This window comes from Mustelus asterias, chromosome 7, assembly GCF_964213995.1.
Source record: "Mustelus asterias chromosome 7, sMusAst1.hap1.1, whole genome shotgun sequence".
Taxonomy (NCBI): domain Eukaryota; kingdom Metazoa; phylum Chordata; class Chondrichthyes; order Carcharhiniformes; family Triakidae; genus Mustelus; species Mustelus asterias.
This window is the reverse complement of record NC_135807.1, coordinates 39726921-39742493: the sequence shown is the minus strand read 5'-3', so window position 1 is coordinate 39742493 and position 15573 is coordinate 39726921. Positions and strand designations below refer to the sequence as shown.

The window sequence follows — 15573 nt, the reverse complement described above, 5'->3', positions numbered from 1 at the left end:
ACTTGTGCAGTGAACCTTCATGGTGAATATTTATTTAGGGAAAGGATAGGTAGTGAGAACTTAACATGAAAGCAGCTAAAAGTAGTAATCAGCATCCATTTGTCATCCACTTCACATCTTGACCAGAAGAAGGTCAGCAGATCCTAAACTGGGTTGCTCATACCAAGTTCCACTCCCCCCTCAACTCCTGTGCTCAGTGGCCAGTACTAGCTCACAACACAACAACACCTCATTATTTAAAACTCTTAAAAATCCCTTCATGGTTCTCCCCCACCATCTCTATAAACTCCTCCAGTTCATTAACGATCCACGAGTTCTTATTCTGGTGCCTTAAGCATCTCTGATTTCCTTCACGCTGCTGTTGATGGTGCCATTTAAAGACTGAATTCAGCTTATCCACCGCTCTTCACACTTTCAGGAAACTCATTAAAACCGAACTCTTCAACCAAGACTGCCTGCCCCAATCAAATTTTGCCTGGCAGTTCCTGTGAAGCATCTTGGGATATTTTACTAATACAGTACAACAACCTCAAAAAAAAAAAGCACAAAATACGAACTAGGGGACTGCTTTGTCTCTCAAACCTGTTCTGCCATTCTATTAGATCATGGTTGATCTGTACCACAACTTGACACATCCAATTTTGATCCTCATTTCAATATCCATAAACTTATTTAATAAAAATCTATTCAAAACTCAAGTTTCAGTCGACTATACTGGAGCCAGTTCCTCCACCAGATCTCAAATTCTACTACTTCGTAATGTTCAATATTTTCTGCTCCAGATCATTTTCAATTTCCTCTGAAATGTAATTGAAAGAAGTGATAACATGGAGGGAGCATTTAAGTATAAAAAAAACTACAGATACTTAGTTCTCAAAGCAGGTTGGGATTGTTTCTGCCCTCCTGAAAGCCGAAGGCCAAAAAAAAACTTGATTGCTCCACAAAAACTTAAACATGAAATTTCAATCAGGAAATTACAAGCAACTGAGACTAAAATAAAATGAATTGACTTCAAGCAGCTCTCTCAATAGAGAACGTCCCTATCTGCAATTCCTTATCTAGTAAGTCACTATTTATAGAGAGCACAGGGAAACAAATCAAAGCAGCAATTATCAGCATGTCACTTGTACTCAGTCATATTAGCAGTCAAATGTCAACACTTTAATTTCAAGGAATCCACAGGAGTCAGCTAATGTCACAGATTTAAATTTCTTTAAAGATGATGGCAGAAGCTGCAAAGACCAGGTGGTTTGCAGCACTGAATAAACAGAATTGACGTTGCCCCGAGAATGCATTGAAGCTCCTGAATAAGTCTATTTTACATGCCCTTCAGTGCTTCCCGTGGGATTCAGTAAATCAGGATGTAGGGTTGGGAGGTGAGACTTCAGACAGGCAACAGAACACCCAGCTGATTTTTATTTCTGACAGTGTCCCGAACAGTCCCCAGCGAAGCGCAAATCAGCAATTGTGTTGAGACAGTTCAGTGCTACACTGTGTGTGTGGTATTTACCCATCAGTCAGTGTAGCTCCAATACGTGCAGCACACGTGCATGATGCTCCACAACATGATTTTTCACTCTAAGCAATTATTTAGAGTTACTGCATTCCTCCCAACAGTAGGTCAGACTGCAAACTGTCTGGCAGGTGCTCAGTACATTTCATACGGTCCAGGAGAAAGGAGAAAAGAAAAGATGGGTGGGGAAACAAAGGAGAAAGATTTCCCACATTGCTCCAATACCAAGCCATAACCACTACAGTAGCAAATTTAATTTCACTGCAAGCCTTAAAGGTAGATTAAATATGCTATTTACTATGAACAGCAGATTTCTAAAAAGTCATAATTGCTGCTGGAACTAAGACAAATTAATGTCAATGGTAGCATTCTAATTAAGGCAAGATATAAATGAAAAGATTGCTTCAGAACAAAAAACTATGTTGCATATTTAACCAGGTCACTTGGGGAGATTAAACTCAAAGTCACAGGGTGAATTTTCAATTAACAGGGCCCCAAACCACAAATTATTCTATTTGATCAAGCAAGTGTGGGTAAAGAAACAAAAGATCTATCCAAATGAGATGTGAATGGATAGATGTTCACATTCAAAGTGAAAAAAATAAGTTAAGAAACTAGAACAACAATAATAAAACAAATAAACAAAACAGAGGCAGAGGTTATGATCTGAAATTGTGAAACTCAACGTTGAATCCAGAAGGCTGTCGAGGGCCAAGTCGAAAGGCTAAGTACTGTTCCATAGAAGCTCGATGTGCGCTTGAGGAACACCATAGCAGGTCAAGGAAACGCCAGAGTGGGAGCAAGGTAGAAAATTGCAATGACAAGCGACAGGAAGCTCAAGGTCATGCTTATGAATTGAACAGATATGTGTCACAAAGCTGTCACCTCGTATATTTGTTCTCCACAAAGTAAGCACTTGTATGGAAAGTAACATCTTCTGATATTTTTTCAACTCTCACTTCCCTCAGTGTGGTTGACAGGGTCCTGTACTGTTTCCTATCTATTTGAGGGACTTTTACTCTCACCCCATCCCTTTCCCCCTGCGCTGGTTCTCACCTTCCACCTACCAGCCTGTGTTAAAAGGGATTATCCTGCACTATTTCTGCCACCTCCAGTGCAATGCTACCACCGAACATCTTCCCCATCCTCTCCCTCTCAGCGTTCCAAAGGGGCTATTCCCTCCAATCCATTCCTCGGTCATCCCCAATATCTCCTCCCTTTCCATGCAAGTGCAGGAGATTCAACACTTGCCCTTTTATCTCCTTTCTCACCGTGCAAGGGTTCAAACATTTCCTCCTTGGATTTTGCACCATGAAACCTTGTCTCCTACCCTGCACCCCATCAGAGGCCTTCCTTTTTATTTTTCCATCCTGCCCCCACACCGCCCCTCCCCCCCGCTTTCACTTGCTCACAAACTGTTACATATCTATCATTCCTTGATTCTGAAGAAAGATCAGAGACCTGTGACATCAACTCGGTTTTGCTCTCCACAGATGCTGCTCTTGTACTTCAAGAATCCTGCTGTTATTTTAGATTTAGCGTTTGCAGTATTTTGTTTCTTTGTGAAGCTAACTTCCAAGCTGAAAATCAGCCAGAATATTGCTTGGGAACACAAGTTTGTTTTTAAATGCAGCTCTCTTATAAAGCAAGCAAGAGCAGCGTAGACAGTGGCGCGGGACGGGGAAAACTTAGCCTCATACAAGTCACAATGGCCGTACATAATCACATCACCACCGACAGAGCAAGGGAGTCTTGTCCTGAATATAGAGCTGTGTATTTGCAGGAAAAAAGCATTGAAGGCATTTTAACTTACCTGTTTTCTCTGGTTCCTCTGGGGCAGTGCCTGCGATGCCACTGTTTTCCAGGCCATATGAAGGATCCACTTTCCCAGAAGACCGGGCCATCTCTTGTACCTTCTTCACATGAGCCTCCACCAGTTCAACTGGCACCTCTTCCCTCACATGGGAAAATTCCTCTGTGAAAGAGAAATACAATTACTCAAAAAAGCATCCAACTAATGCAACGATGCTCAACTCCTCACTCAGGCATTCTTACAAATCCAACTCTAATAGTCCCTCTTTACTATATGCAACCCAGAAACGCATTAAAATAGAAAAGATTTAAAACAATACCATGCTTTGTGGCTACAGTTACATCAATTGTGTTGCAAAATATTGAATTATTTTAGACCATAAGACATAGGAACAGAATAAGGCCACTCAACCCAGCTCTGCCACTCAATCATGGCTGATATTTTCTCATCCCCATAACCCTTGATCCCCTTATCATTCAAATTATCAGTGCTCCAAAAAAGTTCCATTTACACACGTCTCATTACTGTGCCTGGTTACCAGCTTTTGTAGTTTAAAATTGTAGGTTATAATCAGACAACCATTATCCATTATACTCCTTCTGTGACAGAATGATAGCATGAATAAAAGATGGTAGCCACACTTCCCACTTAAAGGCAAAAACATAGAGCACACTGCAGCATAAGTTGGTTAATAGGAAATGTAACAGCAAAGAGTCAAGTTCCTGCATCTCCTGAAACTTCATAGGAAACAAAGAACAACTGATTAACCAGTCATATGGATGGCTCTGTGATCTCCTGACCAAAATACAATTATACTACCAGAACACTCAGGAATTATGCACAAAAACTCTGCTCAAAACAAAGATCGTAACAAGGTTTAAACATTGGCTACATTGCTGTGGGTTTGGAATCACATGAAGGCCAGACCAGATAATGATGGCACATTTCCAACAACCAGGTTTGGGTGACGAGTAACATTTGTGCCACATAAGTGCCAGGCAATGACCATCTCCAGCAAGAGGGTATTTAACCATTAACCCCCGACATTCAATGGCATTACCATTGCTCAATCCCCCAATGGGTTACCATTGACTAAAAACTAAAGTGGATCGAGCCATATAAATATTGTGGTTACCAAAGCCTGTCCACTATCTACAAGGCACAAGTCTTGAGTGTAATGGAATACTCTCCACTTGCCTGGATGAATGCAGCTCCAACACCACTCAGGAAGCTCGACACCATCCTGAACAAAGAAGCCCGCTTGATTGCTATCCTGCCCACAAACATTCAATCCCCCCACCACGACCAAACAGTGACAGCAGTGTGCACCATCTACAAGATGCACTGCAGGAACTCGCCAAGATTCCTTTTGGGGACGGCACAGCGGTTAACACCACTGCCTCACAGCACCAGGGACCCGGGTTCAATTCCCAGCTTGGGTCAGTGTGTGTGGAAATTGCATGTCCTCTCTGTATCTGCGTAGGTTTCCTCCCACAGCCAAAAGACGTGCTGGTTAGGTGCATTGGCCATGCTAAATTCTCCCTCAGCGTACCCGAACAGGTGCCAGAGTGTGGCGCAACTGGGGGATTTTCAAAGTAACTTCATGTAAGTCTGCTTGTGACACTAAGTAAACTTAAAAACTTAGACAGCACCGTCCAAATTTGGGACAACTATCATCTAAATCAGGGGTCTCCAAACTACGGCCCGCGGGCCACTTCCGGATCGGAGTTTGGAGACCGCTGATCTAAATGGACAAAAGCAGCAGTTATCTGGGAACACCACCACCGAGAGGTTCCTCTCCAAATCACTCATCATCCTGATTTGGAAATATCTCACTGCTCCTTCACTTGTTACTGAGTAAAAATCCTGGAACTCAATCCCTAACAGCACAGTAGGTGCACCTGCACCTCAGGGACTCCAGCAGTTCAAGAAGTCAGCTCACGGTCACCTTCTCGAGGGCAATTAGGGATGGGCAATAAATTTCTGTCTAGCCAGCAGCACTCTCATCCCCGTAAAGTGAATTTAAAAAAAATTAATTCCTCACTGCTAGTTGTAGTAATATCCTAGAGTTCAAAAGATGAAGAGCGTATTGCTAAGGTGAAGAAAAGCATAATGGGAGGATGTGCAAGTCACAGAATCACAGCACTGTTATGGCACAGAAGGAGGCCATTTGGTCCAGTGTGTTTGCACGAGCTCTCCAAACAAGCATTATGACTTAGTGCCACTCCTGCCTTTTCCCTGTACCCTTGTATATTGTTTCTATTCAAGTAATCATCTAGTGCCCTCCTGGATACCCAATGTGCCTCCACCGCATTTCCAGGCAGTGTATTCGAGACCCAAACCACTCGTTGTCTAAAAAAATCATATTTGCTGATTTTCTAAATCACCTGAAATCTGTGCCCTCCTGTTCTTCATCCTTTTGCGAGGGGAAGCAGTTTCTCCTCATCTATCCTGCCCAGCACCCACTCATGATTTTGAGCAGCTCTATGAAATCTCCCGTCAACCCTCTTCTCTCCAAGGAGAACTGTCCCAATTTCTCTCATGTATCCTTGTGTTGAAAAGGCAGGTTCTTCAGGTGATTCTGAAGCCAAGTGATAGCAAGCCAAAGTTGTTTAAGGAGAGAATCTCTGGATTTGAAATTCAGAAAGGAGATCAACCAGATCTTCTGGTGTGAAACATGCAGCTAAAGGGCACGCCGAACACTAAAAAACAACTCTCCCATTGATATGCCTACTCCAATTACTCCCAACTCTCTCAAATTGCAGCAATTACAGGGGTTAAATAAGTTGTTTGTCTTCTTTCCTGCTGGCTCCAGCAGTAAACACAGGTCACCACAGTTGTACAGGTATCATCTTCCAGGACATGAAATTTCAACAAAAATACACCCTTCTAAAAGGGAAGGTAACAAAACAATCAAATTATTCCATTTATTCAATTTCATTGTTACAGCCAAAGACAAGCTTCACATTAATCTGCCCTAATCATGTGTGGCAGAGTGAAGGCCGACAGCTCATTAAACAGTAAAGCTCTAACAAGGTCAGACAAGGACTGTTCGCCGTTGTCTCATTAATATTTTAAAGACCCATCAACCAAATTTGATAAATCTGGCTCAGTAAATGCACATATTTACCCTGGTGACAAAGCAACATGTCCCCCATGCCTCGTCTCCCTTACAGAGGCTTACAAAAGAAAAAATATTTTTATCCACCTTTTGTCCCTCCTACTGGGGCCTGAAGGAGCCCAAGATGATGCTCGAGAACTTGGTTGATTTGTTTACAACAGCATATAGGTTGCTGGCAGCTGTTGTCCTTCACCATCCCAGCTCTTATCCTAATTTAAACACAAGTTAAAACAAGAAAATAACTGTACAAGATTGTTCATGCAACCAAGAAGTGATTGAAAGGTGTGCATAACGAAAATGGATTTTTGTTGCTCATTCATGGGATGTTAGATCATTGGCAAGGTAGGCATTTACTACTTACTCCAAATTGCCTCAAAAAGATGTAGGTGAGCCACCTTTATGACTGCTACATTTAGCTGGTGTGGGTATGCCAACAGAACTTTTAGGAAGGATGTTCCAGGGTTTTGACCCAACCATTGTGAGGAATGACAATATAGTTCCACGTCAGGGTGGTATTACTTGGAAAGAACTTTCAGTTGATGTTCCCATGCATCCACTGTCCTGTCCTCATCCTTCATGGGGCTAGAGATCATGTCCTTTAAGGTGGTAGAGATCATGAGTTTCACAAGTGCTGTCGAAGGAACCTTGGCAAGTTGATGCTGTACATCTTGTGTACATGGTACACACAATGTGCATGGTGAAGGATTTGAATGTTTAAGGTGGTAGATGCAGTGCCGATCAAATGGGCTATTTTCCCTGGATGATGCTGATGTTAGAGTGTTGTTTGTGCTGCATTCACCCAAGTGGACAGTATTCCATCACGCTCCTAACTTGTGACTCAGTTGGTCAAGAGGCTTTGAGGAGTTAGATTACTCAATGTAGAATTTCTAGCCGCGTTGAAGGTCAAGGGGAGATGGTTCAGTTCTCTATTTAGAGGTGGTCATTATCTGGCACTTGTGTGGTGCAAATGCAATTTGCCACAGATTGGCCCAAGCCCAAGTGTTGCCCAAGTCTTGCTGCATACAAGCACAGACTGCTTCAGTATCCAAGTCATAGCCAATTGTGCAATTAGCAAGCATCCCACTTCTGACCTCATATTGGAGAGAAGGTCACTGATGAAGTAGATGGTTGGGCCAAGACAATACTGAAGAACATCTATTGAAGTGCTGGGGCTGATACGATTGCCCTCTTCCTTTGAGCAGAGAAGGCGGAGTGGGGACCTGATCAAGGTGTTACAAAATTGAGGAATATGGATAGGAAGGAATTTTTCCCCTTAGTAGAGTGTTCAATAACCAGGGGGGCATTGATTTTTGCTGGCCCAAACTGCTTCCTTTTCACCATGGATGTTCAATCTCTCTACACTTTCATCCCCCGCCAGGAGCTTCAAAGGGCTCACTTCTTCCTTGAGCAGAGGCCTGAACAATCCCGCCCCACCACCACTCACCTCCGCCTGACTGAACTTGTTCTGTCACTCAACAATGTTACCTTTCAGTTTTCTCGCTTCCTGTAAATAAAAGGCGTAGCCATGGATAACCCTGCATGGGCCCCCCAGTTACACCCGTCTTTATACGGGATGTTCAGATATGCCTGTCCTTCTGTGGTTATGTTCCAGTCCTACTCGGGCACACTCCCGGAACTCTTCTCCATTATGTGAATGACTATCAGTGCTGCTTCATGCTCTAGTTTGGAGGTGATGTCACAGTTCAGAAAGTAATATGGGGCCAGAGCATGGTGACAGTCTGGAATGGAGGGGAGTTACCTTATCCTTTAAAAAGTACCTGGATGAGCACTTGGCACAAGATAACATTCAAGGCTAACTACCAGCTGCTGAGATTAGGTAGGTAGGTTGATCAGGCAGTTCTCACGTATCGGTTCAGATTCGATGGGCCAAATGGCCTCTTCTGCACTGTGTTATTCTGTGATTCTCTGACTCAATTTCCAGTGATAGACTGACCATTCATTCAAGATTCATTCCAAGCCCACCAACTCCCACAGCTATCTCGACTACAGTTCCTCTCACTCCACATCCTGCATGGACTCAAACCCATTCTCCCAGCTTTTCCACCTGTCACATTCCGACGTTGCTACCTTCAAAAATGGCACTTCTGACATGTCTGTCTTTTTCCTCAAAGGTTGTCCACACTGATTGACAGGGCACTCAACCAGGTCAACCCATTTCCCACTCCTCTTCCCCTCCCTTGTCCTTAACTTCCATTCCATCAGTCTCCACTTTCAAAGGATCATCCTCCACCAAGGTGGAGGGGCAGGTAGTATTGAGGAGGTGGGGAGGCTGCAGAAAGATTTAGACAGTTTAGGAGAGTGGTCCAAGAAGTGGCTGATGAAATTCAACGTGGGCAAGTGCGAGGTCGTACACTTTGGAAAAAAGAATAGAGGCATGGACTATTTTCTAAACGGTGACAAAATTCATAATGCTAAAGTGCAAAGGGACTTGGGAGTCCTAGTCCAGGATTCTCTAAAGGTAAACTTGCAGGTTGAGTCCGTAATTAAGAAAGCAAATGTAATGTTGTCATTTATCTCAAGAGGCTTGGAATACAAAAGCAGGGATGTACTTCTGAGGCTTTATAAAGCACTGGTTAGGCCCCATTTGGAGTACTGTGAGCAATTTTGGGCCCCACACCTCAGGAAGGACATACTGGCACTGGAGCGGGTCCAGCGGAGATTCACACGGATGATCCCAGGAATGGTAGGCCTGACATACGATGAACGTCTGAGGATCGTGGGATTATATTCATTGGAGTTTAGGAGGTTGAGGGGAGATCTGATAGAAACTTACAAGATAATGAACGGCTTAGATAGGATGGACGTAGGGAAGTTGTTTCCATTAACAGGGGAGACTAGGACGCGGGGGCACAGCCTTAGAATAAAAGGGAGTCACTTTAGAACAGAGATGAGGAGAAATTTCTTCAGCCAGAGAGTGGTGGGTCTGTGGAATTCATTGCCACAGAGGGCTGTGGAGGCCGAGACGTTGAGCGTCTTCAAGACAGAAATTGATAAATTCTTGATTTCTCGAGGAATTAAGGGCTATGGGGAGAGAGCGGGTAAATGGAGTTGAAATCAACCATGATTGAATGGTGGAGTGGACTCGATGGGCCGAATGGCCTTACTTCCGCTCCTATGTCTTATGGTCTTAATTCCAGCATGATGCCACCATGAGAAACACCTTCCCTTCACCCCTCACCATCTCAGAGACTGCTCCCTTCACGACGCCCTGGTTCACTCCTCCTTCACCCCCACAAACTTTTCATCTCCTTGCCATGCAATCCCTTTTACCTTTCTCCTCACCGTTCAAAGCCCCAAACACTCCTTTCAGATGAAGCAACATTTCACTTGCATTTCCTTCAATTTGGTCTATTGTATTTGCTGCTCCCACAAGACTAAACACAGACTGGGTGACCACTCTGCGGAACACCTTCGCTCAACCCGCAACTTTCCTGTCACTTGCCATTTCAACTCAGCAACTTGCTCTCATGCCCCATCTTTGACACCCTACAATGCTCCAGTGAAGCCCAACTAGAGGAGCAACACCTCATCTTCTGATTAGGCACATTACAGTCCTCAGGATTCAACACCGAGTTGAACAACTTTAGGCTGTGACCTTAGTCCTCATCTTGACTTTTTTTAAAAAAAATATCCAAAATAATTTTTTATCCCAATGCAAACCACCCCTGCCCCACCAGAGCAGATATCACTTGTACTTAAGATTTTGCTTTCACTGAGCACCTACCTATTCTCCCAATAACACATTGATATCTTACCTAATGCAACTACTAGCACCTTCTCTGCCATTAATGCTTCCTCTGTCGTGACCTACACATCTTTGTTGCAATGTCTCCTAGTTCCCACTCATCAGTGAGCTTCTACTCTGCTCCAGCCCCTCTTATACAGTATACAATCCATCACATTTCTCGCTCTTTAGCTCTGAAGAAGTCATACAGACTTGAAACATTAACTCCATTTTCTCTCTCCACAGATGCTGCCAAACCTGCTCAGTTTTCCAGCATTTTTTGTTTTTGTTTCAGATTCCAGCATCTGCTGTATTTTGCTTTTATATCCATGCAAGTTTTTTTGTGAATAAAAACAGTACCAGGTAATGCCAAAAATCAATGACACAAAGATCAGAACTCTATTAAAACACAGCCTGCCAATGTAACAACACTGAATTTCATTCCAACCTTATTATTCTTGGAAAACAATGCTTATCAACTGCAGCTAGAAATGTGGCTTCTGAAAAAAAGGGTAAAATGTGCAAAAGGCCACAACTGGACCAATAAAGATCGTTTGTTAGGATTGTACACAAGCTCACCAGTCAGTTCATAACCAAAGAAAAAGTTTGTCACTCGAAAGGTCAACCAAATAAAATTCCAGAGCATGCATCTAACAGTACATCAGTAACTTGAATGCTCGGCAAAGGCAGAGCACAACCTCATTGGATTTCAAAAATATCAAGCACAGGCTATTTTATAGATGACCTACCCTCCATCCCAGCTGGAATATAGCCAGTAAGCACAAATGGCACACAATTTTTTATAAAGCAAGTTGAAGGCCCGAATGAAGATAATGAAAGGTGAATTAAAGAAAACCAGTCAGAGGAGAACAAGGTAGCAAACAGTGTAGGAAAGGATAGCCAATGGTAAATCCTGATGGAAGATAGGGACATAATTTTTCATTTTATTTCCTGCCCATTTGAACCTATGAAATTGCACTATTCTGATTAAGGTGCAATTTACTTTGAGGTCAAGTAGTGGAAACAACAAATCTGAACTGTTCAAAGAAACAGCTTGCTTGGTGAAGGTTTGTGGACCAATCATTTTAGTTAAATCATCTAAAGTCAAAATAAACAAACAGTTTTCTCTGTCTTCAACTTGCTTTCAGTTTGACTTTCTTACAAATCTTCATTTTCAAGCAGGGCTTGTTCACATTAAAAGGTGAAGTCACCATAATCCCACATGACAAAAGGCTGCTCTCCCCTTGGAGGAGAACTAACTGTTGGTGGTTTAACCGGAGCATCACCACACCTCGGGTGAGGGGCAAGGCTGAAAGGGCAGGCCTTCATAAATAACATCAGATAACACAGACTGCAGAACACTGCTTACCCAAAGCAGCCTTGGCAGCAGCTGCAGCCACTCGGGGATCCACAACAGAGGCCAGAAACGCCACAGTGCTCATGACAGGATTCCCAGACTGGCTGAAAGGCACAGGCTGAAAGGCCAGAGGGCCAAGTGAGGAGTCAGTGTCTTCCAAGTAAGGGTCTTCAATGGGCAGTCGCAGAAAGTTCAATATGCACTCATCCTGAGTACGGCTCCCGACATGCTCAGATACTTTATTCCAGTCATCTTTGTACATTTCCAGAGCCTACAAAGGAAAAGGGTAAACTTAGTTTTGGTTCAAAAAAGTCAGTAACATTTACAAATTATATTTGCAGTCAATTAAGGCATTTGGGAAACTTCAGGGCATGAGCAGATTGTGCGATTCATGTGGCCAATACCAAACACTGAAACCTTGATCATTTAGTCCCTCAAATAACCATCCAATTGAATCTTAAATTTTTCTTCACCACCCTTCTCTTCAGACAACCGTGTAAGTGTGTAAAAACAATGAAATGACAAGCACTGGCACATTTTTCTCTCCTAATTTTTAGCTGTCAGTTCACACTCATGCAGTCATCTACAGAACTCAGATTAATAAAGCTCATTTCTCCCATGCCAAACATGACTGAAACCCTCAAGTAGATTCTTGTCCATTGCACTACTTGCACATCAAGCAAAACCCCACTCCTCCCCAATTGCCCCCGACACCCCCCCACCCACCCCAACTCAAGAATGCATCATTGCTAATGAAAGGACACCAATTGAGCAATGAATGACCATACCAACTCATGCAATTTCCTCCTTCCTTGGTAAACATCACAGAATGGTGGAGGATAAAGAGGTCATTCCACACATTTGCCGGAATTTTACGAGCCCTGAGCGAGCTAGGTGGTGAGATCCCACCACAAGGCCAACGGAGAATGCCATTCTGCAAGCCTCGCCCACCCCAATTCCAGGGCGGGCATGCCAGAAAAATTGCAGCTATTACGTCCATGAAAGCTCTGATGAGACTAAATGTTGACAGGTCCAGGCCCTGCAGTCCTGATAATTCCATCCTGGGTTTGAAAAAAGGCAGCTATAAACACAATGGATGCATAGATCTAGATTTTCCAACATTTGGGTGGGCCTTTGAGATCTCTTCATATTCCCTGATCTGGAACCCATGTAGGAAAATGGGATTAACCCATCTTTAGTGGTAGTTGTTGTTGGAGCAGATTCAGTGGGCAGAATGGTCTTGCCTCAACGTATGGTTACTCGGTGGTTAGCCTCTTCCCTGTGGGTTTCCCTGTGGGTTTCCACCCAGCTCCTGTTCCATTTTCTCAGATTTCTTCAGGGGGGCAAATGTTACCGAAGTGTCCGGACATTTGATCTGGTGGATTCTGACTGGTTTAGTTATAGGGGGTAATTGGTGGGTGCCCCTGGGCAAGGGACAGTGGATGTATGGGTTCTGCTGTATTTTAGGTGGTTGGGGAGGGGCGTTTGTTGAGGAGATGAGTGTTAGGGACAGGGGGCTATTAAGTTGGGGACGTGGTTGTGTTCCCGGGGTTGGGGTGGATGTCAAGGTGGTGTGTGCATTGGGGAGTAGTTGTGTCTGAGCATGTTTCTTTTTTTCTGTGTTTGAGCTGGGGAGGTTGTGTGTGCATGTTGTTGAGTAAGTATCTGGGGGGGGGGGGGTGGTAGTAGGTGGGTTGCTGGGGGAGGGTTATCTGGAGTTCCTTGACACGAGTGTTGATGGGTAGGTAGGGGGTTTGAGGGTTTCTTTTTTTTATATATATAGGGTGTGGTTAGCGAAAGGGACCCTTTCTCAGATTAAGAGGTTAGAGATATAGGAAGTAGATAAGGAGATTTTCACAGACACTTGTCAATCTTTGACATTTGCTATCCCAGACAGCTGGGATGCTCCGTCATTAAGTATATTCTAGACAGTGGCAGATAGATGCTTGGGAGCTAAGGAAAGTAAAGAATGTCGGGATAGTGCAGGAAGGTGCAGTGCGGGATAGATGATCAGCCATGTTCTTGTTGAATGGCAAAGCAGGCTCAAAGAGTCAAATGGCCTACTTCAGCTCCTATCCATGTTCTTAGGCAGGGCTATTCCCTTTGCCCCTCCGAAAGTACCACTCATTTTCTATTGTGCTTTAAATGTTTTCCACTCACATATTTGGGTCATCATCTTTTCAAAGCAATAATTGCAATGGTTTCCACTACCGTTTCAACCCAGGGGAACACCACTGAATATTTCCCCTGAAAAACAAGCATCCACCATTAATCTCTGCTTTGAGTTACTCAACAATTTTGTATGATTTATGCCACTGCACCTTGAATCCCAAGTGTTCCAATTCTGCTGACAAGTCTGGTATTTGCTAGTTTATCAAGAGCCTGTTGAAAGAACAGATGCTCATCTTCAGCCACAATAACCTCTTCAAACCTCTCGGATGCTTCAAGGAACTCATTCAAAATAGCTGAACTCTTACTATGACAAGATCTGTCAGAGAAAATGACCATGAAAGATGCTGAACTGCGGTCAAGTGCCAACTGGTTCATGGATGCTCTTCAAAGTAGGGAATCCATCATCTACTTGGTCCTACCTACAGGAATTCAATCCAACACTCAGCAATTCAATGCCCTGTGGTAGGCTAACAAGCAATCCTATTAGGAATACCGCTCACAGCAGAATCAGCACAAGGACTGCAGCTGTTCAAGGAGGCCCCAATCAGTATCTCTGAATAACTAGGAACGGCAATACAAATACCCTTGTCAACATCATTCATATTCAAAAAACAAAGTAAAATTCCTTCACATGAATACAAAGTAAAATACTGTGGATACTGAAAACCTGAAACAAAAACAGAAAATGCTGAAATACTCAGCAGGTCAACTAACATCTGTGGAGAGAAACAAGTTAACGTTTCAGGTTGTTGCTAGCCCTTCATCAAAACTTCTCGAACTACTGTTCTCGCTGATCTGATGAAGGGTTAGGGTTGAAACGATAACTCTCGCGCCACAGATGCTGCATGATCTGCTGAATATTGAAGATTTTCTGTTTTTATGACAATTGTTATGGTTCAGGTTAGAAACTCCAAAGTGCTTTAAGAAACCCGCCTGAATCATAAGTTTTGCATCTTGAATTTGGCTAGGATAACCGTGATATGTACCACTTCAGGTGTGATTCAAAAGACCCACTAAGGAGTTTTATCAAACAAAGTTTGTTTAATGTTAACATATATGGAACAAAAATTGGCAATAAATTACAAGCGAAAACAAAACAACCAAAATAATGCATAACCCTGAACCAATATGTATCAGATGTTCCAGTCAAAAACAATATCCAATAAACAAAACCCTTTAAAAACAGATTATCACTGCACAGCAGGTGATACTGGAATCCAGTTCTCTAGGTTGAATGCTGATTTCAAATGATGTCGAAAACTCAGCAATTTGTAGTCAGATCAGCTCCCCAAAACACAGATTCTTTACTGCAGCATGGCAACAAGCCTATCTTTCAGCTAGCTAGTAAAATTTTCAAAGCAAAAGAGAGAAAGAAAAAAAGAGACTTCTTTTCTAGCTTGCTTCTACGACTGCCTCTAACACTGCAACCAAAATGAAACCAAAAAAAAACTGAAAAACTTGGGTCACCTGGCCTGCCCAGTATTTTATTCCTCCTCGCCCCCCCCGACTTCCAACAATGACATCACCCAAGGCTGTGACCATGATAAAGAACTATATCACACAGTAAAATTCCTTCCCTCAGCGTGCATCTTGCAGCATGAAACCGCACAGGGAAGAATGGCCCACAAGAAACAAGTGCATCTTTACGACTGTGCAAGGGGTCGAGTCAAACAAGATAATGCCACCGTTCACAAACCTGCAACTATACCACATTTACTGGGTTGCAATTAAGAGTGGGAACTCTGGTCAATTTCTTCTCCATGCAGAAACTGGCCACTACCCACAAATGCCATTCCAGCTGAGGCCAGGGTTAAATCTGCGACCTTCTACTGTGCTGCTCAGCTGTGTCATT

The 15573-nt window shown here is 43.3% G+C and overlaps 1 protein-coding gene across 2 annotated transcripts in view; it reads right to left on the bottom strand.

Annotated features, from left to right (window-relative positions):
- Positions 1-15573, bottom strand: part of LOC144495656 (SWI/SNF complex subunit SMARCC1-like) — a 153813-nt gene that overhangs the window by 68364 nt on the left and 69876 nt on the right. For both annotated transcript variants that reach the window (XR_013498303.1, XM_078215923.1), the window contains exons 20-21: positions 11562-11820; positions 3327-3488 (exon numbers count right to left, since the gene is read on the bottom strand). Coding sequence is in view for 1 of the 2 variants with exons in the window: in XM_078215923.1 (XP_078072049.1) it covers positions 3327-3488; positions 11562-11820 (421 nt within the window). In the remaining variant the exon portion in view is untranslated. The remainder of the gene's footprint in view (positions 1-3326; positions 3489-11561; positions 11821-15573) is intronic.